At 43.4% G+C, this 22,868-nt stretch overlaps 1 protein-coding gene across 36 annotated transcripts in view; it reads right to left on the bottom strand.

Moving 5' to 3' along the window:
• Nucleotides 1-384: 384 nt before the first annotated feature.
• CTNND1 (catenin delta 1) overlaps nt 385-22,868 on the bottom strand; it is a 47,791-nt gene continuing 25,307 nt past the window's right edge. For 4 of the 36 annotated variants that reach the window (XM_082747560.1, XM_082747561.1, XM_082747562.1 and 1 more), the window contains 17 exons: nt 21,670-21,964; nt 19,655-19,726; nt 18,784-18,936; nt 17,413-17,948; nt 13,679-14,142; nt 12,211-12,394; nt 11,119-11,236; nt 10,503-10,656; nt 9,564-9,632; nt 9,156-9,283; nt 8,902-9,052; nt 7,767-7,959; nt 7,293-7,407; nt 6,652-6,739; nt 4,199-4,261; nt 3,337-3,440; nt 385-2,563 (listed from right to left, as the gene is read on the bottom strand). In XM_082747560.1, the coding sequence (XP_082603686.1) occupies nt 2,552-2,563; nt 3,337-3,440; nt 4,199-4,261; nt 6,652-6,739; nt 7,293-7,407; nt 7,767-7,959; nt 8,902-9,052; nt 9,156-9,283; nt 9,564-9,632; nt 10,503-10,656; nt 11,119-11,236; nt 12,211-12,394; nt 13,679-14,142; nt 17,413-17,948; nt 18,784-18,936; nt 19,655-19,726; nt 21,670-21,864 (2,799 nt within the window). In that variant the 5' untranslated portion in view covers nt 21,865-21,964 and the 3' untranslated portion in view covers nt 385-2,551. Of the gene's footprint in view, nt 2,564-2,850; nt 2,938-3,336; nt 3,441-4,198; nt 4,262-6,651; nt 6,740-7,292; nt 7,408-7,766; nt 7,960-8,901; nt 9,053-9,155; nt 9,284-9,563; nt 9,633-10,095; nt 10,114-10,502; nt 10,657-11,118; nt 11,237-12,210; nt 12,395-13,678; nt 14,143-17,412; nt 17,949-18,783; nt 18,937-19,654; nt 19,727-21,669; nt 21,965-22,868 lie in introns of those variants that run through there. The other 32 variants (XM_082747564.1, XM_082747568.1, XM_082747567.1 and 29 more) reach the window with 23 other exon arrangements.

The following is a 22,868-nucleotide window of genomic DNA, read 5'->3' as shown; positions in this document are numbered from 1 at the left end:
TAAATGCTCAAAAGGACCGTGTATTGCAATGGGCTTTGTTCAACATTCATTTTATCGAATTTCCAAAAGAATTCCGGTGACTAAGAAAGTCATTAGTTCCTTATACTTCAGTTTCCCATCTAAGTTAGCAATAAGTTTCCTGTGCTCTACTTAACCACATTTAATTTTTAAGAATCTTAAGAGGAAAAATGTCTCACATGTAATTAAAAAGAATGTTGCTTGGTAAGAGTTGGGACTGAGCTCACAGTAATTCCATCCTGGTATAACCCCTTCTGGCTGCTCTGGAGAGAAGAAGGACCCAGATACATATAAGGAAGTAACCAAGATGAAAAGGAGGGAAGAGATACAGCTTGAAGTGAAGAAATGACACAGACCCCCCACATACACACTTTAAAAACTTTATTTATATAAAAAACTCATTTGTTTTTAAAAGCATTAACAAGAGAGAAAGAAAAACAGGAAAGGTATGGAGCAGAAGACATGCCCCTTAGTAGTGTTCAGTGGGAGGTGGGATTTTTGGTTCTCTGGAATTGAATGTTTAGTGTTTTTATAAACAAAAAAGAAAAAAAAATAGTTAAAGGTCCCCAAAAGCCCATGGCTGTTCTATTACCCACACCCCACCGAGAAAAAGAGCACCAGGAAAAGAGCAAAAGAGGAGAAGAGAAACCAAGAGTGGAGCCAGGTCCAGATGGGGGCGATTTCCCCTGTGCAGTATGTTCTTAGGGTCAAAGAGGGGAAAAGGCTCCTTTTTGCCAGAAAAGGAGTGGGAAGAAATGGGGGGGGGGGGTAAATAAGGGATTTTAATGTATAGGGGAAGGGAAGGGGGGTGGTGGTGGGTTGTGCACTTTTCTCTTACCCCATAGCCTCAATTTATAAGGGGAGGGGGAGAGAGAAGGATAAAGATTTCCAGTTGCATTGAACAGAGCTTTTAGATTAAGGGGAGGAGTAAAAGGCAAAAAAGGAGAAGGGTTAAAAACAAAACAAAACAAAAATAAAAAAACAACCAGCATAGCAGCTGATTCCTCTAGCCCAACCCACTAATAAACACTAAACTGAAAGGAGGTGGTACTGGGGTGGGGGGCAGGGGAGGCAGGGAGGGAGGGCACAAGAGGCGACCTCCCTCCAGCCACTTCAGAGATGACAGTAAATTCTGAGCAACTAAGGAGTAAGAGTCACACCACTCACTCCTCCCATACTTTGAGATTCATCAGAACAGGATTTTTGCAAAATCTCAACCATATACTATTGAGCAAAAGCTGAATGGCTGAAATCAGAGGCTCTACCAATTCCCAACAGAGAATCTGAGGTTCTCTAGGTCACCTCTCCTTTCTGCTATTTAGGGCCAATAGTGGGTAAGAAAGCAACAAAATATAATTTGCAAAATCATGAAAATGAGACCGCAGAGGCAAAGAAAGGCACATGGAAGGGAAGGAGGAGATGCACCCCAGGCCAAAGGCACAAAGAAGAGGCAAATCCAGGGGTGATCTCCACCTTTTAAGGGTAAAGGGGGTGGGAATATGTACATCAAGTCCTTTTGTCAGCCGACCAATCCAGGGAAGAGGCAGGCAGGGAAGGGCAGTAAGGGTAGGAAAAGGAGACATAAGGGCAGGGGGGAAGCCAGCTTCAAAGCTTCCTGCCAGTTTCAGACTAACTGATTCATGTACATTCCTACTAACTCCTCTTAGAGGTTCTTCTCCTCCCCAGAAGACATCTTTCTGCTCCTTCTCACCCAAAAAGTCTTCCTTGATACATTCTCCTCTTTCTACAGTCTTTTGCAAATGGCCAGGCCAAGTCAGCAGACATTATCACAGGATGGAAGAGGAAGATTAAGGACAGCCTCAGTAAGGGGCAACGGCAGCAGCCCAGGCTGTCATGAGGCTTGGAGAAGAGATGGAGTCTGTAGGTCCATGACGCTCCCTGCCCTGGAGATGAGGAGAGCGAGGTTTCATAATCTCAGTTCTAGAAGACCTTCACTTACTCAAGGGCCCTCGCCAGGTGGAATGTGCCAATGTTGCCAGCCTTCTTTGAATCAAAAATAGTCACTGGGGGAAGGGAAGAGCTCACACTCCCCATTCTCCAAAAAAATAAAAGTCCCTTCCCCACCAGGGAAAAAAATCTTGATTAAGAATTATCAGTTTATCAGAGTGCTGGACACTGCATATACTGCATGTAACTTCCAATTCTTCCCATGGCTTCCAGTGAGGACTCCCACTTGCTCCCTCCCTCCATACAAGGCCAAGAGTCCCAGAGAGACCTGGTAAAAAAAAAAAGCTAATCTGCAGCAGTTTCTCAAGATATGCATATAACTGAGTCAGGCTTCTTGGGAGCAAATGGAGGGGATCTGCAGGGGGTAGGAGGGATAATTAAGCTTCACTGGAACAAGTTAGGAGTTGGTGGAAAGAAGGCGGCCACTTAGGGCTAGAAGGGCAGGAGGCAGCCTGGCAGTTGGCACAATAGTCCAGCGAAGAAAGGGAAAAATCATCAGTCCATTTCGCCACCAAAAAATAAAAGTACATATATTATAAGCTCAGATGCAGCGGAGATAGTGGTGCTAAATCTTCTGCTGTAGGGAAAAAAAGAGAAAGAGATGTTAATAGGATTGGGAATGAGGAGAACTAAACGACAGTTGAGCAAATCTGGAGGGAGGAAAGTAGCACATAATGGAGAATCCGATCACCAGAGGCATGTCCCAGCCTTGTAAGAGGTAACAATCACAGAAGCAGCACCCCCCAAGCTCCAAGTGGCTGAGACTAGGGTCTCTGGCCTGATCAGATCAGCATGATTGGCAAACTGCCAGCACACAGGGGCCTCCTTCCTCAAGATGATCTTGCGGGTGGCTGGAGGACATACCATGGAGGGGTAAGACACTTGGTCCCCCTCATCATCCAAAACCAACACATCCAACTCTTCCTCCAGAGATTCCTGCCCCTCGTCCTGCTGTGAACACATGCAATTTGTTAGTAAGGAAATAGAAACCTCATGAGTGTGTGCCAGATCTAAGGAAAAATCCCCGAACTGGTCAACTCAAACAAAACAAGAGAATAGTAAGAAAAGGGCAAGATATTCCAGAAAGGGCAGGGACAGGACAAGAGTAATGTATGAGAATACACTGATCAGCATTGGTTGCCATTTATTGTCTACCTTCCCCTAACCTGACCGTCGCAGAATGACCCAAGAAATCCCAACGTGAGTCAAAACTCCTACTTTACCTGGAAACCCCTACCAGGAAAGGCTACTGTCTTTCACCAGGTACTTTTTTTCCCTATATCTCAAAACATGGAAGTTTCAAAACAGAACTAGCCTTAGAAGGACAACAGTATATAAAAGAGAATTTACCATCAGGGGTGTTCCCTTCAACGGCTCCATTTCACCTAGATCCCCGGATCGATCCAGTGTTCTGTTGTGGTCCCCTCTCTCGTTCAGTGTGGAATAGTTGTTATCTAGCGAAAAAAGTACAACAGGATAGTCCCCTCTTGTGTACACTATATATTAAGCAGAGAAGTGTGAATTAGGCACCCCTGTTGGAAGTAAACTTTGTCAAATGTTCCAGAAAGGCATTAAGGTCTCATCCTTGACTTAAGGTCCCGGACTTAGACAGAACTTGTAGGACATAGGATAATAAAGCTAAACAGAAGCAAGCTGTATATAAATGGTACTGGAATTAAGAGGAGAGACAGTAAGGTGTGCTGCCAACAGTCAGGAAGGACCTAACAAAGGAGACAGGACTTAATTAAGGCTTTGGGGATGAAGAAAATTTAGCAAAACAAAGGGAAAGGGCACTCCAATAAGAGGTTATTACCTGAACAAAATCAAAATAGTGTAAAGACAAAATAGCAAATTAGACCGGGGTGGGGTGGGGGGCTGAAACAGACTACATGAAAGGAAAATGGAGAGAGAGCCTGGGGCCAGCTGGTGAAAGGCTTTAACAATTTAAGGACCCACAAGTGATACTGTAGTAAGTGGGGGTGGGAGTAGAGAATGATTTTTTTTTTTAAACCTTTGCATATGTGGGAATGTAGAAGAAAGTAGATAGGTTCACTCAATCTCTTCCTATCCTTACAAATGGAAATGTCCAGCCAATGAATGCTCTCCCAGGATGGTAAATGGTGAAGGTGCTAGGAAAAAACCGCCAAGGCCAGACAGTTCTCATCCCAATGAAATATTACTCCATGTCCTCAGGCAGGAATTAATCACCTACCTAATGACTTTGTGTTTGATCCCATACTGCTCATCTGAATTTCTTCCCGATCAGGTTTCTTATCTATACGGAGTCAGAAAGTTATCCAGGTCAAAAACCAACTCTTCGAATTCTACTCAACATAAAAATTGCTCTCTGGTTCATCCTCCCTCTCCTTCATCAAATTTTTACTGAGCACCCGCTATGTGCCAGAGAGTAGACAAAGCCCTCATGGGCCTTAAAGAGATCCCTTTCCAAAGGACTCCTAACGTAAGAAACCATTCACTCTAAGCCAGCAATTGTCAAATTATTTGGTCTCCTGACCCCTTTTAGTCTTAAAAATTATTAAGAACCAAAAAGCATTCATTGGTATAAGCCAATATGCATTACTATTTTACTGAACTGAGAGATTAATACTTATTTCACTTAAAAGTAACAAGAAAGTTATTCCATGTCAACATAAAACTTTTAATGTTTTAAAAAAGCAGGTTTTTGTTGTTTTTTTCTTTTTTTTTTTTAATTTTTACCTATCTTTTTCAAGTTTGGCTTAATAGAAGACAGCTGGATTTTCACATCCACTTCTACATTCAATCTACTGTGACATAATTTTAGTTGAAGTACAAAGAATTTTAACAATCTTTTCAGATAACTGTAGATATTCTTTGATAGTATACTAACACTCAACAAGTACAGTTCCTCTAAGGTTAGCAACATGAATCCAAATGAATGATCTCCTCATACTTCATTAAATTAAAATGCACTGGTCTGTCCTGCACTTTGACTAGATCAATTACCTATGTATGCTTCTGAAACATCACGCATTGGTCACTTGGAAAATACTGGTTCAGAGTAAGGTAGATCTACACATTAACGCATTTCATTATACAACATCAAAAAACCAAGTCACATTCATTACTATTATCAATAAAAAGTCTCTTAAGTATTGGGGTGTTACCAGGCTCATAATGGCAGGTGTAGGAGTTTGCCAAAGTTATCATTTTTGGGGGCGCCTAGATGGCTTAGTGGTTGAAGCCTCTGCCTTCAGCTCAGGTGATCCCAGGGTCCTGGGATAGAACCCTGCATTGGTCTCTCTGCTCAGCAGTGAGCCTGCTTCCCCCTTTCTCACGGCCTGCCTCTCTGCCTACTTGTGATCTCTGTCAAATAAATAAATAAAAATCTTAAAAAAAAAAAGTTATCACTTTTACTTGAAAATTCGGGCAACAATTACGGTCACTTATTTTTCCTCAAAGTGACAAGCTCACTGCATTCATTTTTGAGAAAAATATCTAGCAAATATCCAAGTCTGAATAGGTGTAGTTGGTCTTTCCTTCTTTTCCCCCCCAAGGGAAAATGAGAGTCCATAAAAAAAGTGGCTAGTACACTTGGAAACTCCAACTGTATCGACCATCATGCTCTGTATGCAGCACAGGACCTTTCAAGAAGATGCATACTCAAGGTTAGAAAAACCTTGAGTTTTTCTCCATCAAGTATATTCTTAAGTGAAACCAGTTTTGTTTTGTTTTTTTTTAAAGTTGTGAGTCCACAGCAATGAAGACTGCGATGACTGATTTGGCCTGGCGTCACTGCCGGTGTGCACCACCAGGGCTTTGACACAACTGGCACAAAAGTCAACAAACATGGGGATGGATCCTCACACCATGCTTCAAGAGCCCTGAGGCAAAAGCCAAGTGTCATCATGATAATAAAGAGTTACAGGGCACCTGGGTGGCTCAGTGGGTTGAGCCACTGCCTCGGGCTCAGGTCATGATCTCAGCGTCCTGGGATCAAGTCCCGCATCATCGGGCTCTCTCTGCTCAGCAGCGAGCCTGCTCCCCCCACCCCCCGCCTGCCTCTCTGTCTACTTGTGATCTCTATCAAATAAACAAATGAAATCTTAAAAAAAAAAAAAAAAGATAATAAGAGTTACAATATACAATTCCATGAAAAAGAAAACATTTCATAAAACAAAATATATAATTCATCTTTTGGGAAAAAAATGTATTTGCTCACATGGCAAAAAATAAAAACCACAAAGAGCAGCAGTTACCTCTGGGTAATAGAAGTAACTGGTTTTGTTGTTGTTATTTTTCTGGTTGTCTGTATTTTCTAAGTTTTCAACAGCCCATAATGTTACCCGGTATTACATGGGAATTTAAAAAGCAAGAAATAATCATCAGGCAATATATACATGTATCAAATCATTGTGTTGTACACCTTGCATTTGTACAATGACAGATATCTGTTCTCTCTCAAAGAGAGAATTTGGTGAGACTAGAGTTCACTGCCCGGTCACTGTAAGCCTGCAAGCAAGGACAGAGAATCCCACCCGGGCTCCTGCCTCGGACAATCCCCAGGTGAAGTATTATTACCCTCATTCAATAATAAATATATATTCTATTCCTCAGGCAGTCTGCCCACTAAAGAACAGCAGTGGTGGGATAAAAGCAGAGGGGTATGCCCCGTAGATACTGTACCTGTTTTCTGGTTCCGGTCAATGAGAGGGAGAGTGCTGTCGTCATATGAATGACTGCTCTGGCTTCGAGAAGCGTTGTTTAGATTCACCTGGAGGCAAACATAAAATGCAACAACGTCAGAGAATACTGAATTCACCCACATCTTATTCCCCAGTGGGCACACACCATTAGGTCCCTATTCTCAAATACAACTCTTACCGAAAGAGGACTCATACAGGTTAAAGAAACACCTATAAAGTGAAACAATCTAAAATGTTACAGCTTCTATTTATGCTCCTGATGGTATTCAGGAGACGACAGAGAGACCAAACACTCATACTATCAGAAGGTGACACAGTCTCTGGTAAATTCCTTCAAAGGGCTATGGCAGATTTGGGGAAAAGTCAAAAAGGCCACCTTCCTCCGTCACGACCAGCACTGACAGCATGCTGTGATGCAGAGGAAAACTGCAGCTGTTTGGGCAGCAAATGAAGCGTAGGCACCACACTTTTGGGAAGGAGGGGTAAGCCAAATGATTTCCTAAGAGAGACTTGGGATAAAGTAGGACTTTTGTGGCAGTGAAGCAGAAGAAACCAAAGACAAAGTGGTACATGAGACCCAGGACAAAAAAGTACACGCCTAAGGCCCCAGAGCTGCTCTACCTGGAAGTCTGATTTCTTCCATCCTTCTTTTTCCAGTGGCTTCCGTAGTTCCTTATAGCCCCAGATTGTCTGTAATACAAGTGCTGCTGCTCGGACTTCTTTTTCTGAACGGTTCCTTTTGAAAAAAGTTAACACCAGATGGAATTTGGACGTTAAGACAAGGGAAGAAGCTGAGAACCTGTATTCTCTAATACGATGTCACACTAGAAATGCCAAAATGGGCAGGAGCAAATATTCACCAAGCTCTGTATTCTGTCCTCACCACTGACACCCACAAAACAGATGTTTGATGAAAAAGCAGGTTATCAATTGATAGCTCAACATCAAGACAAAAAACAGAGCAGTATCTCTTCATTCTTTACATATAAAAAAGGGGAAATGACCTTAGAAAGCAAAAGGGGAGCGCTCCTTCCTAGCAGCTCCCCCCTCTTACACTCAAACTCTTCCAGCTGTCATTTTATGCATTAAACTCACCCTGATTTGTTGATCAGCACCAGCTTCTCAATGCCCTGTGTCTCTCGAAGCTTTTTGGCAGCTTCCAAGTTCTCAGCAATAACCTCATTGATGGTGTTCAAGAGAGAGACCACGGTGTCCTCAGAGAAATTCTGGGAAGAGCTCGGCTGCCCTCCTGGCAGATTCTTTACCAAGTTGGGAATAGCATGTTTACCTATAGCATTAAGACAAAACGAATGTGTGCAGGGAGAACAAGCCAAGTTCAGCTGTAAGGAGCCCAAGACTACACTTAACTACACTGATCGTTGAAAATGTGGTATTGTCCCCAGGAATCAACTTCATTCTGCTATAGTATTATCATACCAGAGGAGCTAAGGACCTGGAATAGCCATGAATCCATGGTCTTTCTTATTCATTTATTCTCTCCTCTAGTCACACTGAAACAACATGAATACTTTATATCAAATATGCTAGTTTTTTCAGGTAGTCTAATGAAGATAGCATACATATTTAAATTGTAACAGTTCAATAAAATAGTCGTTATGAATTTAACAAAAAACTGGGCTCTGCCACAGCCCACCTATATTAACTCTGGACAAATTACGTTAAGTTCTTTCCTGGGCCTTTTTCCTTATTCTATAAAAAACTCGACCTCTAGGGCACCTTGCCTTGGTGGCTCAGTAAGTTAAAGCCTCTGCCTTCAGCTCAGGTCATGATCCCAGGGTCCTGGGATCAAGCCCCACATCGGATTCTCTGCTCAGTGGGAAGCCTGCTTCCTCCTCTCTCTCTCTCTCTCTCTCTCTCTCTCTCTGCCTGCCTCTCTGCCTACTTGTGATCTCTGTTAAGTAAATAAATAAAATATTTTAAAAAAACTGTACCTCTATAAAGAGGTCATGATCAATGAGAATGTGTGGAATTATTAACAATGCCTACTAACAAAGGACATGCTTATTAAATAAAGCTGTTTCTGTTCTGTTTTTGAAGAGTCATCACTTCTTATCTTACTAAGAATGATTAAACTAGAACACTTGGAGTTGCAAACTACAGAGAGCTACTGGGATCCCTCCTCTGTCATTTCAGTAATAAACTTAACAACATCAGCTAGATGAAAGACTGTACTAGATGCTGAACAAATGGTTCACATCCAACTCCTTACCAATGAGCTCTTTGTTGCGGGCATCCACAGCCAGATTTCTCAGTGCTCCAGACGCAGCTTTCACTACACGCTCATGTTCATTGGTCAGGAGATCGGCGATGGCAGAAAGAGCCTTCTCTTGACGCAGAGCAGAGCGAATGTATCGACCATACTAGAAATTAACACATGGAAAGAGGTGGAACAGATTACAAATGGCGGCAAACTAGTTAGCTGAGTTCTCCCACCTCTAAATCCATTTTCTAAAAGGTACTCACCGTCCAGCGTCCAGCACACAAGTTCTGGATAGCTCCAGCTGAGGCTTCAAGGATGGCAGGAGTCTTGCTCTCCTTGAGGAGTGAGATATATATCCGAACCACCTCTGGTTGAAATAAAAGCTCATAGCCTGCACAAGAAAGGACAGAAAAACAGAGAAAGCTAGTCAGTACCTATGTGCCAGGCTCTGGCTGGTTGACGTCCAGCTTCAATACTCTGGATTGACGGATTTATGCTCCTGAACCATCAGGCTCCCTATATTCTCCCACCTACCCAACAACCAACTCAGAGTCTTGAGTCCAAGCCTTCTTAAGAACATACTGCACAGTCTACAGTTAGGCTACCCGATACTCATCTGTGGACTATGTGTATGAGACTCCTAGAGACTAAAAATAAAAAGATTAACTTACCTCGAGCTGGACTAGTTCTTTTAGGGAAATCCACTGTATCATTTGCTGGATCCTCTGTGGGTTTTTTCCCTTTGGAAATTAAAAAAAGGACAGAGGGGTAAAGTTTGAGAAAGAAAGAGTCCACTTAGTGCACTTTTTACTCTTTAGTCAAAATCTTTTTGGATCAGAGATGCACTGACGCGGGGTAGGGGTGGGGAAGAGACACCAAAAAGAAGAAAACAGAAAACCAAGCTCCCCTCCCCCATCCCAGCAAGGGGCTGCACAGAAACGAGGACAGAAAACAGGCAGCAGACAAGTAAGATGAGGATAAGCACCGCTGTCACTGTGGTCCTGAGTTCTGGTAACTGGGACTGCTGCCCAGGAATAGCATGCCATGAGCCATTGGCTCCAAACAGCTGAACTTGTTTCAGTGGTCTTCCTCAAATGAATTTTCCTACATGCATCCATAGGGAAGGGTTAGGAAATACTAGAGAAGCTAAAACCAAAGCATGCAAATTAGAAGTAGGGAAGCACCTTAAAAGATTCCACTCACCTCTGGAGAACCACTCATCTTCCAGTGCGTCACCCAAGGTGGAAAGCAGAAAGAAAGGAAGGAAGAAAAATGCAGGAGAGTGATGTCAACAGGATCATGGGCAAATAAGTAGGAAAGCAGGGAGAAAAAGAAAAACACAGAAAACATAGAGGAGGAATGGGGGAGAAGGCCCCAGATTAGTTGAGTTCTCGTCCTTTGCTGCCCCCAAACTGATACCAGTACCACCACCACCACCATCACCACCTTGAATGAAGCACATGACAGAGGAAAGCAGCTGCAGAGCAAGGAGACATCCTTAACTAGGCAAACTCACATACCGCTCAGCAAGTATTTTGTACCTAAAGCTAAGTGTTCCTTCCCCTTCCTGTCCTACATTAAAGAGCAAGGAACAATGAACCAAGACTCACCTTTGCCCTTCTTGGCCCCAAAGCAACTGGCAGCATGTGGCCCGGTATTATTGGCAACATTGGGAGGTGCCTCTTGGTAACGCTCTGCCTGTGGGATCTCCCGGTGAACTTGATATGACAAATTCCGAAGAAGGCAAACGCAGTTCTCCACAAGCTTGGGAACACAAGACAGAGGGTTTAGTGAACAAGGAAAACGTCTATCGTGATTTCCCAGCAAGAACAGGTTTCCCTGATTGAAGTATTAAAATACTGATCCCCAAAAAGCACAGCCCCATCCATTATCATTCACAAAGACTCTTATGTGCGCCAAGCTTCTCAAAATCCTTGCAGCCTCAGACTAATAAAGGTTTCTACCACCATTTGGTGTGTGACACAAAACTGAGGATCGCCCTGACTTTTTCCTACTTAGGAATATATATAACCTTGGAAATACACCTACAAAGCTTTAAGATAGATGATATAGGTTAGAAAACTGTTTTCTTCTAAGGTGAACATCCACTTTAGGGAGCAGGGGTTGGTACAGATACCTAATGTCCCTTAAAAGCCTGAGATGGTGAGGTCTGCACAAGTACCTTCATGGCTGCTGTGCCTGGAATTCACTCAGCCATTAACTTACCTTACTATCTGAGTCCTTCTGCCCAATCTCAGCCTGAACAATGAAAATGAGGGCATCCACTAAACCATCACATTCACGAAGTTTCCGGCGAGCTTCACTCCTCTCTGAGCTGACGTTCCTGAGGGGGAAGGGAGAGGCTTCAAGAAGACTCCGATCTACAAACCCTCCCTTAGTATCTTCAACAACTATGAGCCTCCTCTGTACTTTTTCTTTTTACTCTAACAGTTAGTGAGTACTTGTTACAAACAAGGTACTGCAGTTGAGAGAAAGCTGAGTAAGACAACTCTTCTTCCAGGACATTTATAACAAGGTCAGGGGGCGGGGGGGTGGGGGTGACACACAACTAGGGAGGGTCTAAATAAGGTAAACCAACAATACTTTAAGATCATACGGATACTTCTTGCAAAGGAAGTATAAATGAAGAAAGGGGCAGAGCATGCACGGGTATACTCCAAAGAGAGAAAGACTATATTGCAGCATTTATAGGATTTAAATAAATCAGAAAAACTTGCATGAAATATAGACACTTTTGAGTTTAGCCTCAAAAGATAAATAAGGAGGGGCGCCTGCCTGGCTCATGAGGTAGAGCACACAACTCCAGATCTCAAGGTCTAAGTTTGGGTATAGAGATTACTTAAAATCATTTTTTAAAAAAGGTAAAGAGACAAGGGCACTGTAGTCTGAAGGAAGCATACATCTCCCCCCAACACCACCACTCTTCTAGTACTGTGTTCCTCCTACTGCATTTTTCACAGCTTTACTTGAAATACAGGTCACTGAGTACACACTCAGGCTCAAGACTAGACAACTGCCTTACATGTGGTAGATACTGAACAAATGCTCACTGAATTAAATGAACAAAGTCAAAGATACACAGAAGTGAGGATGTGCAGGGGAACAAGTAAACCAACACAGCAAATGTATGGGCACACAAGCAAGCAGTGACAAAGGTAAGACAGGCTAGAGTCACAGTATACAATACGGACGGTAATGGAAGCTGAATGACAGGCCAAAGAATTAAAAAAGAATTTCTTTTTTAAACTTAAGTCAGTCAAAAATTCAATCTTCATATTCTTGAAGCCCTTATGTTACCTAAGACAGCCAGCTGTGTTGGTGAGTACCGACTCCCACTCAATATGGCGCGGCTTACAATCTTCATTAGGTTCCCGCTCCCAACCAGAATGTGGGATGATCACTTCATCTGTCAATGCATGCAGTGCATGGTCCACAATCTCCATTTTGATTGAGTCATGGGATGAGAGATTCCACAGGGTTCCTGGCAGAGACAACCCATCAGATACCTCTCCAACACCCAAGACAGTATGTTTGAAGAATGCCAAAGAGGATCCCTTATTCCATCATTTCTCAGTCTTCCCCAATGATCAAATACCTTGTAATGGTATTCAAGCTTTTGTTTGTGACCCATGATAAGAAATATACATTATGGCTCAACATATATATACATATGTGTACATCATGAAACAAAAGTTTCATAAAACAATACTTCCTATTTATAAGCAATGCTCTCTGGGTTATCTACACTAGAGTTTCTCAACCTCATTAACACTGACCCTTTGGGCCAGATATTTCTTTGCTGTGGCAAGCTGACCTATCCATTGTTAGATTTTGAGCAGTATCTATGCCCTTTACTCCTTAAATGCTGGTAGCACTCCCTCCTGCCCAAGCCAAGTTATGACAACCAAAACTGTCCCCAGACATTGCAAATGTCCCCTAGCGGGCAAGACCAGTCCTGAGAACTAATAATAATAATCTATTCCACTTCTGGTTCTTTTTTCCTCTTGAAATACCGACTGGGATCCACAAAACTGTGTTCAATACACACTAATGGATCACAACCCACAATATGAAAACACCACTCTTCAAAGCAAGGATCACAAGCTCAAATATCTACACATGTCAGGCAGGTGAGTCAGGACAAGCAGATATTTAAAAGAAATTACAAGAGTGGAAAAATAGCAAAAGACACTCAGCTTCAGTGCTGGGGAGACAACTTGTTATATGGCAATAGTTGGCAAAAAGGTTCAGGATTACTACAAATGGGAGAACAGCCCTACCAGTCAGCTCAGACTAACTACTGTCAGGTAGCAAAACAGATCCATTGTTGCCAGTTCCCACACATTTTTAATAGAAGCCAAACAAGCTGCAATTTGAAATGAAATCTTCTGAGTTTTAAATATCAGCAACCAATTCTTTGAAATTGTGAACACTTCGCATGATCCAAATAAATCAGGGAGATGGATCTGCCCCCAAAAACCACCAGTTCACAACCTTAAGTCGAAAGTAAAAAGGGCTGAAAGTCTTCCCCAATGATCAAATACCTTGTAATGGTATTCAAGCTTTTGTTTGTGACCCATGATAAGAAATATACATTATGGCTCAACATATATATACATATGTGTACATCATGAAACAAAAGTTTCATAAAACAATACTTATTATTTATAAGCAATGCTCTCTGGGTTATCTACACTAGAGTTTCTCAATCTCTACGGGTCACAGTAACCCCAACCCAGCAGCTGCCCTTGTGCCCATAACTCACCGGTGATAACTTCAGTGAGATCCATATCCCGAGCCTTTCGGAGCAATCGCACAAGGGCAGGAACACCATCACAGTTTTTTATGGCGATCTTGTTATCCTGGTCACGCCCAAAAGAGATATTCTTGAGCGCTCCACAGGCTCCAAGGTGCACTTCCTTTTTGGGGTGGTCTAACAATCCCACCAGTACTGGGATCCCCTTGAGCTTCCGGACGTCGGTCTTCACCTTGTCATTGCGATAGCACAAGTGCTGCAGGTATGCAGCTGCATTAGACTTGACAGCATCCAAGCGGAATCCTAACATGGCGATCACCTCCGGCAGCTCTGGCTGTCTCCAGTTGTGAGGCGGGGGTCCCCCCTTACGCAGGCTATCCAAGCTTGCTAAACTTCCCCGTTCATGCTGGGCCAGAGGAGCCCAATAGTACTGGTCCGATGGCACCTCCTCACCAATCATGTCTTCATAGCTCCTGCAGTGTTGGAAGAACCAAAAGGAAAAGAATACATCAAGTTGTCGAGTCCGGTTTTGTGGAGAGCTCCCATGACCCCTCACCTCCAAGACAGGAGGCAGGAGTAACTTCAGCTCTAGCACACTAGATCTTACCTCTCCTTTGCGTAAATGATATACTGATCAATTTTTCGTAAGGAGATAAGGGAATAATTTTAAAGGCATCTGCAGTTAGATTAAAACTACATTTTTTCCTGTCAAGTTTACTAGCTCGGAGGAGAGTAACAAGCATTCAGAGACGTTCATCACAAAAACAGAACCAAATCCTGACTGCTTAGCACTAAAATGATACCTGACAGCTAAGCTCTCTGGATAGTGACTGAAATAAACCTTCAGAAGACAGAGTTAAACCAAAGAAGTCAGCAAACAATGTCTGAGAACAACTCTTACAAGCGTTCGGCTAAACAGGAAGTGAGGCATTTACACACAGGAAACAGCTGCTGGGATTAGACCCTTAAACACAATTCTTATTTAAGTCTCTCCTTATCTTATTTTGGAAATTATAAGTACCGCGCGCTAACCGATTGCGCCACTGGAGCCCCTTATTTTGGAAATTATAAAAGAGGAGGTATTAAGAGTAAAAAGAGTACAGGCCTTCGTGCTACACCAAAGGGGGACCTGGCTTTAGTAGAAGCTTGAACATTAATTTTCACAGTTCATCCCAACGTCACCTCTGCCACTCAACAAACGTGTTCCAGATAATGATTGCCAGCCTCCAATTTCTACAGATGACAATACCTTGGATTCTGTCGAAACAGAGGCTACTGAACACCACAGCATTTGGGATAACCAATGACTAAAGAAAAAGAACAAAATAAGCAAGGGAAGGCTTAGAGAAAAGCCTCACTGGAGAGAATTCTTCCTATTTCAGTACTACCAGTAACCACTAGAGGGTGAATCTGTCACACTATTATTTATTCATAACCACCAGGAAGGAAGAGACCCATTATCTGCGAGCTCATCTCACCCTCTGGCTCCGGTAGGAGAGAGGAGCATCTATTGTGTGGAACTCTCCAAATAAGCCTGTTGTTTGTTCCACAAAACCCCTCCCACTGTCACCAAACCCTGAAAGTTAGGGGCAGCAGAGGCCCTGCCTCAGAGCTGTCAACACCAACCACTCAACAGCAACTCAGATGGACAAAGCATTAGTAAAAATCTCTATTTTCAAATATCATTGCAACAAAGTGAGCAGGTTATAACTAAGCTTTAAAAGGAGGCTACTGAACAGTAATGTTAAGGGAAGATTCCATTTTACTAGGGGAAAAATAAGGTCGGAGTATGTTGAGTATGTCCACCTGCATAGGAAAAAAAGAAATCAAAGCAAATGCACCAAAATGTTAACCACAGTTCTCCCTCTACGGCCGGAATGCCTTTCTACATTTTTCTAGTTTTGTAGTGAGCACGTCTTACTTTCATTATTGTTTTAGTATAAGCAATTACAAAAACAATCGCCATAACCAAGATTTTGTTCACTCGGTTGTATTTCCTTCTTTTATAAGCAGGGGATCATGACATTCTTTCCTTTGTTTTACAAATAACAAAGCTGTGCCCAGAAAGATTAAATGACTTGCTTGAGGCTATTTAGCTAGTGGCAAAGGCACAACTAGAACCAGAAGTCTTCTGGTTCAGTGCTTTATCCACTAATTATTCTGCCTTACTGTTTCCGTTTGACCTTGTATTACTCTCCAAGGCTGGAACAGGAAGCAGCTAATGTTCCTTCTAGTCAAGCAGGTTTCCAAGTCCAGTGCCACCCTGGAATGGACCAAGAACCAGGCCCAAAAATGCTCTCTTTTTATGTCAGTTGCCACAGTAGAGAATGACCTGGCCACCCACACCCACCTAGATCCAGTCACTCTACTAATGAGGAAGTCAAAAAGCAGACTTGTTTCAAGCAGACGGGCCAACGCCCTGGGCAGACTCCTTTGGTGATAGCTGTTATCTACCACTGCTTCAAGTTGCACCAGCTGAAGTCTGGTGCCCACCCCACTGCCCCCTACCCCAATAAAAGGTGAGTCACATGGGAGTTGGACTAGCTGTCCAAATGATACAATACCTAAAAGGTGAATGACTCAGGCTGAGATAATGGAGCCTCTAATCTGGGCCCTGCCCAGTTCACTACCAACCAAGCTACCTAATATGAGGAAAACGAGCACCAAGGCATTTGCTTTAGAAGGTTATGAACCTTTACAGAAATTCAACAACAGCTGCTAGGTTATCCTTACTATGAAGACATCCATAAATCTTCTCCTTTATTTCTTATTATTTTTCCTTGCCTGGAAAACACCATGTCTCTGATTTATCGTAGAGCAGGGTTGGCAGCCCATGGGCCAAACCTGTTCTTGTACAGTCCCAGAGCTAAAAAGGGGTTTTTGTATTTTAAAAGGTTGTAAAAGGAAAACAACAACATTAATATATATATATATATAATATATGTATATACATATATTATATATATATATGGCCTGAAAAACCTATTAAAATAGTTCTACCTGGTCCTTTACAGAAAACGTTTGCCAACCCCCATTCCAAAGCCTTCTTTCAAGGCAAACCTTCTACCAGCCCAAACATCAATCACTCCCTTTTTCGTATCACCAGAGAATCCCCAGGGATGAATGGCAAAGTCAGTATAGGCAACTGCTAAGTAACCTTTCAGAATGTCACTTATATACCATCCTCAAAGGATGCCACCCCCATTTCACTTTATAATCAAAGGTAAAACCCAAAACACTAAGTGTCAGGGCTTTGGTGAAATCAAGGTTTGTTTTTAACTTGAGACTAAAATCACCCCAGGGAGGGTTCTCACATACACCCTTAACTGTCTACTCTGGCCCTGAAAGCCAAAAACCCTCAATTCTCTCTTATTACCAAACCAAATGCTAAAAGAAATTCATAGGAGCAAGGCAGTATCCCATAGCCCCAAAGCACCAAGCTCCCTTGTGCTGCTGCCTATCACCAGAAAGCCAGATCTTGGGCAGAAACAGCGGCAACTCTTGGCATGGAAGCAAAGGCCACTCTTTAGGATGTAGACCAATAACCATAAGTCATTATCTATAAATAATTAGAATATAGGATTTTCATCATGAAAAAGACAAAAAAGCAAGTCAGTATCTGGTAAAGTCACAAAAGGGAAGACAATGTCTCAGATTCAAAAAAGCACTTAGAAGGAGAAGGAATAGCTACCCCTTATCTCTGTCTTGGTTTAAGATCCTTGCCTTCCCCTTTTCTTCCCTACCTGAGTCGTCGGCGAGGGTCAGAGGGCGTCCCAGTCCGACGGGCAGTGCCATAATCGGACATCATGCCGTAATCCAGATCATCATAGCCCATGCTACGCTGGTCATCTTCTAGCCCATAAGGCTCTGGGTGAAAACGATGCAGATCCACACTGCTCCCACCTACCCGAACTTGGGGCTGGGGCCCATACACATCCTGTCTACTAGGTGCCCGATAACCTTCCATGCTGGGCCTGTACCGCTCCTCAATGCGGGTCACCCGGGACAAACTGCCATAGTTGTCACTGCTACTTGGATAACCATCTTCATAGTGGCGGCTATATCCATCAGGAGGGTAGTGGAAGTTCCTGGGAAGGGTAGCAGTGCCTGCTTGCCCAACGTAGGGACCAGGTCCCCCATTGCCATTCTTGCGGAAGTCACGCCCCAGAGTCTGGATATAGTTGTTGGAAACTGATGAGGCATCCACAGGCAGCCCATCTGGTCCCACAGGGACTGGCTGTACTGTCCGTGTTGTCACAGTCTTCACAACTTTCTTGACCTTCACATAAGGAAAGAGAAAAGCGTGAATAATAGAAGCCTCAATTCTAGACCTCTTTTTTTTTTTTTTTTTTTAAGATTTTATTTGACAGAAGGAGACACAGCAAGAGAGGGAATACAAGGAGGGGGAGTGGGAGAGGGAGAAGCAGGCTTCCTGCCGAGCAGGGAGCCCAATATGGGGCTTGATCCCAGGATGCTGGGATCATGACCTGAGCTGAAGGCAGAGGCTTAACCCACTGAGCCACCCAGGCGCCCTCCCGCTTTTTTTAAAAAGATTTTATTTATTTATTTATTTCACAGACAGAGATCACAATCAGGCAGAGGCGCAGGCAGAGGGTGGGGGAGTGGGGGAAGCAGGCTCCCTGCTGAGCAAAGAGCCCAATGCAGGGCTTGATCCCAGGACCCTGGGATCATGACCTGAGCCAAAGGCAGAGGCTTCAACCCACTGAGCCATCAAGGCACCCGAATTCTAGACCTCTCTAAGAAATGAAACAAACCCCTACCACTACCTCATTTGATCTAGAAATGCCTTACATTTTACCATCTACCTTTCACTCTCTACCTCACAGGAAGTGCCCAGGCAGGAAATCTGTGCCGGCAGTAACTATGCCTATAAGGGAAGCTATTGTAGACCTTGCAGACTTCTCTCTTCCCCATTCCATTCAATTTTCCCGTATCTCTTCTATCTTCCCTGTCTAGCCAGAGATCACATTCTTTATGCATTCACTACAGATTGATACTTTCCATCTACCCTAAGTGCTTCATCTCTTCCCCACCACCAAGACCAAAAGAAGACCTCCTATATCATCCCAGACCTTATACAAGTCTTAGCTTACTGTGGTCTCTGTGCGCCGAGTAGTTCCATCATCAGAGGTCTCCACAGAGACAACAGACATGGCTCCCTCAGGGTCCTCCTCCGTGTAGGTCCCCACAATCTGCCCTGGCTCCTGCATTCTGGGAATGGTGCTATACACAAGGTGACTGTGATCCTGTATGGAAAGGTGGAAAAGGAAGGAATGATTATTAAGCCATATATATCAATAGTCCAACCCAATGAGAAGTAGTCTCCTTAGAGAGATTCCTCATGCATCGTCCATGGGCCTCAGGATTTTTAGTGGAGTAGATGTCCCCACCTTTTGAACTTATACAAAAGAGCAGAAGATGTAAGTCCCCAATTCTAGTCATTTAACAAATATAAACTGAGTTAACTATAGCCATATCAACACCCAAGTGACAGAGACAGCAGATTTAACTTCCCAGTTCTGGTCATCAAAGTGTCTATGAACTGTGTTAACTGTGGCTACATCTGCATCTGGGGGATTCTTCAAGAAAGTTCACCAGTAAAGAACTTTTAAGATGAACCAGAAAGTACCCCCCAAAACTCTCTTCTGACTGTTACTCTTTAGAAACTGCCTAAGGCTCAAGACCAGGGAGATTTCAGGTAAGAACAGAAGCAGGCCCATTCCAGAAAAGGGATGCAGTAACTGAAGGATCCAATACAGGAGCAGTGGCCATTAAAACTCATTCCAAAATACAACTACGCGTATACACTTATGCCCCACTACTTTATTTTCCTAAATGAAAGAAGCTAATTAATGGGTGGGTTCTTACAATGTATCAGGCACTTTGCAAGACACCGATATGCTCTTACAGGCTGGGAAGTAAGAGAAAAACGAAGCAACCCAGACCTTGAGCCAAAGACATTACCTGGGGTCCGTTGAGTTTCAGATCTGAAAATTTCTGTCGCTCAAGGTCAGCATCGCCCACAAACCGGCCGTTCTGAAACATAGCCCACAAGAAGACAATTCATTTTGTGGCCCTACTTTGCTCTATCAAATACAAATGATCTTTTTTCCAAACAGGAAAAGGGTTTTCAAATAGATATTTGTGGCCTGGAGTCCTTCTGTCAAGTACTTATAGAAGAACCACATCACTCCTTAGTTTTAGCACTTTCCTCAAAAGAGGAATTGGGCCTGGAACTGGCAGACTGGGTCTCTGGAACATAAGAAGGTAAGCTCCATGACGGCAGACATTTTTTCTATTTTTATTTTTGGTCAGTTTTGTTCAATGATATATTTCCAGTACCTTGAACAATGCTTGGCACATAATAGGCACTCAAAAACTATTTGCTGAGTAAATAGCAGGACTCAGGTAAGTCCTTAAAAATATAAGGAAAGTTAGAAAAGCTAGGTTGGGGAGTTTCCAAAGGCCCTCTTTATTGCTTCATCCATCTTCATGCTCTACTACCACTGGAAACTCCCACATCAGCCAGCTTTTAAAGAGAGACACCAGAGATGTGTCTCCCTTTCCAAGCAGGAAGAAAACGAGGACCCCAATTCTCCTCTGCAAAAACAGTTGTCTCATCATCATCATCACCAATTTTTGGAGCCACAGAACATAAGCTGCTCTGTTTTGAGCAGCAGGAAATAATCTAACAACATTACACTACGTAAAAGCAGTTGACTGCTCCTCTTCCAATAGGAAACAGTGAGATCCAGCCACCTTGGGAGACATCCCCCACCCTACTCCTATTACACAGGGAGTGTAATGCTGCAGGGAGAGGAAGTTAAACATTATTTTCAGGAAGAAGGAAAGGTGTGGCTTCGTTGCTGAACAGAAGTTAAAAATAAGAGAGAGAGAGAAAGAAAGAAACCTAGTACTAAATTCTGGAATTCCCCACCACCTCCAAGCCTGAGCCATCCTGCTCTCCCCTTCCAATATATACCGCTCACTGCTAACCCTCTATTCTGATTCCTAGGAACACTGCAAAAAATCCTAGGAACACTGCAAACATACTGCTTCCAAGTCTCCTAAATGGACTTTTGTCCTCTCATGCAATATGCTCCTCAGCATGATGGATCTTCTCTGTCTTAAAAAATAAATAAGTAATCAATGTAAAGGACTACTGGAGCATAAGTACTGTTGTTAGTTCCCAACCGGAGATCCCTTAAGATGGTAGAGTCTACCAGGCAAGGTCTACCCTACACATACACACCCTCAGACAGATTACATCACAGCGAAGTCAGACCAGAGAAACCACAGGAAACACAAGATACTTCTCATTTCTAACACCAACTCCCCCAAGTCACTCAGAGGCAGCCAACCCAGAGACCACTGGCTCCTGTGGTTATCTGGGTTAAATAATAGCACGATGCTCCTTCTCTAGCTCTAACCAACAGAATTAACAGTGATACCCTCCCCACAAGACATGATCTGCAAAGCTAACAAAACAAGCATACAAGGACAATATGGAGCAGGAATACACAATTTACAGATACTGCCACACCTTCTGAGCGGACTGTTCTCTGAACAAGACTGAACCGGAGCTGAGAGTATAAGATACCAACCTCACCAACCACTAAACAGGCATTTACCTTTCTGAATTTTTGATACCAAGTTGGGGGCCGGGGGGGAATCAGAGCAAACAGAAGGACCTTAGGTACAGCGCCAAACTACATGATTTACCATGACTAGAATTACATCCCAAACCAGAAACCCCACTCCAGCAAAACAGGAAGTCAGATAGATGCTTCTTGAGATACATCTATTCAACTCAGCAGAGCAGCAATATTCCCTATCTCTTACATCAGTACTGGGAAGGTTTACCATGATACACGGGCACCGGACAGCCCATCACCACAAGGAAGGCAGTTTCCCAAGTAGGATCATAGCCTCTCTATGACCAAAGTCCTACCTGCAAGTCTGATGGAGAGAGGGGTTACCTGATGCCGGCGGGTGAGGGTGCCGTTGGCCATGAGTGGGTTGGCATCTTGTGGTGAGACCCGGACGCGTTCCAGTTGCGCCGAGACGTGGCGCCGTTCCTCCTCCAGCGCCCGGGTCAGCTTCTCAAACTGGGCCTCTTGTTCCTTCACAGAGGCCAAGATGCTGGCGGTCGACTCCACCTCTGAGTCGTCCATGAAGGTAAGGGGCGGAGCCGCCGCAGGGCAGGGTAAAAAGGAAGGTGTGGATCACAGAGGGAGGAGCAAAGAGGGAGAAGGCCCCCCTCACTTCACACTACTGAGAGAAGGTAAGGGAGAGGAGAGAAAAGGTCACAGGTCAGAGAAGACAGATGAATCATTAATCCCAGAGCCAAAGATGCCCTCTTGTGGTTTTACCACAAGGCAGAAAGCCAGCCACCACCAAGCCTAGGAGCCCATCACCACTGTCCGCTCAAGCAGGATCCTTTGCCCACTACCCTTTAACACCTCACCAGAAATAACCACCGCATGGAAAGGTGCAACTAGATCCAAGTCTACACTGTTGGCAGGAGAGGGAGAATATGGCTAAGTACTACAGTCATAACAGGAGATTAATATTAGATTATTTTTGCCTGGAAAAATTTGTTGGCATTAACTCAGTGAAAGTTGTAACTCCACAGCACAGACCAGCACTCACTGGCCTGCAGAGGTAAGCCATTTCTAGAATTAAGGGAACAGTACAGACCTATAGATCTTACCTCCCCAAATCTGAACACTGAAATTGCCTCAGGGGTGGCAAAATTTACTAAATAAATATGCAGGTTAAAATGCCAATCAATCAAGAAATATAAATAGTAAAAAAAACTTCCTACCGTCAAATGCAGGCAACAAAATGAAGGCCCTCATTTTGAATACATTTATGAAAGAGTCTTTTTACTTTTCAAAACCATACTATAATGCTGAAGGCAAACTGTGGGCCTTGGCTCCAGGAGACAAGAGAGTAGTACAACCATAAAAAATTCTGTATGTAAAAAGGCTCCACTTGCAGCGACCTTCACCTCTTTGGGAAGTAGGAAAATGAACACATTCTAACCTTCAGTCAGTGGCTGGGAACTTCCTATATCCCTGTTATCCTGCAGAAAGCTCTAAATAAACCAACTGCATTTTTACATCTTTACCTTTCCAACTCAGGTTAAACACCCAAGTAGCTAAAGGATTTGTGT

The sequence above is a fragment of the Mustela nivalis genome (genome assembly GCF_964662115.1).
Source record: "Mustela nivalis genome assembly, chromosome: 9".
Taxonomy (NCBI): domain Eukaryota; kingdom Metazoa; phylum Chordata; class Mammalia; order Carnivora; family Mustelidae; genus Mustela; species Mustela nivalis.
The sequence above is the reverse complement of the archived record's forward strand: the minus strand, read 5'-3'. Positions and strand labels throughout refer to the sequence as shown.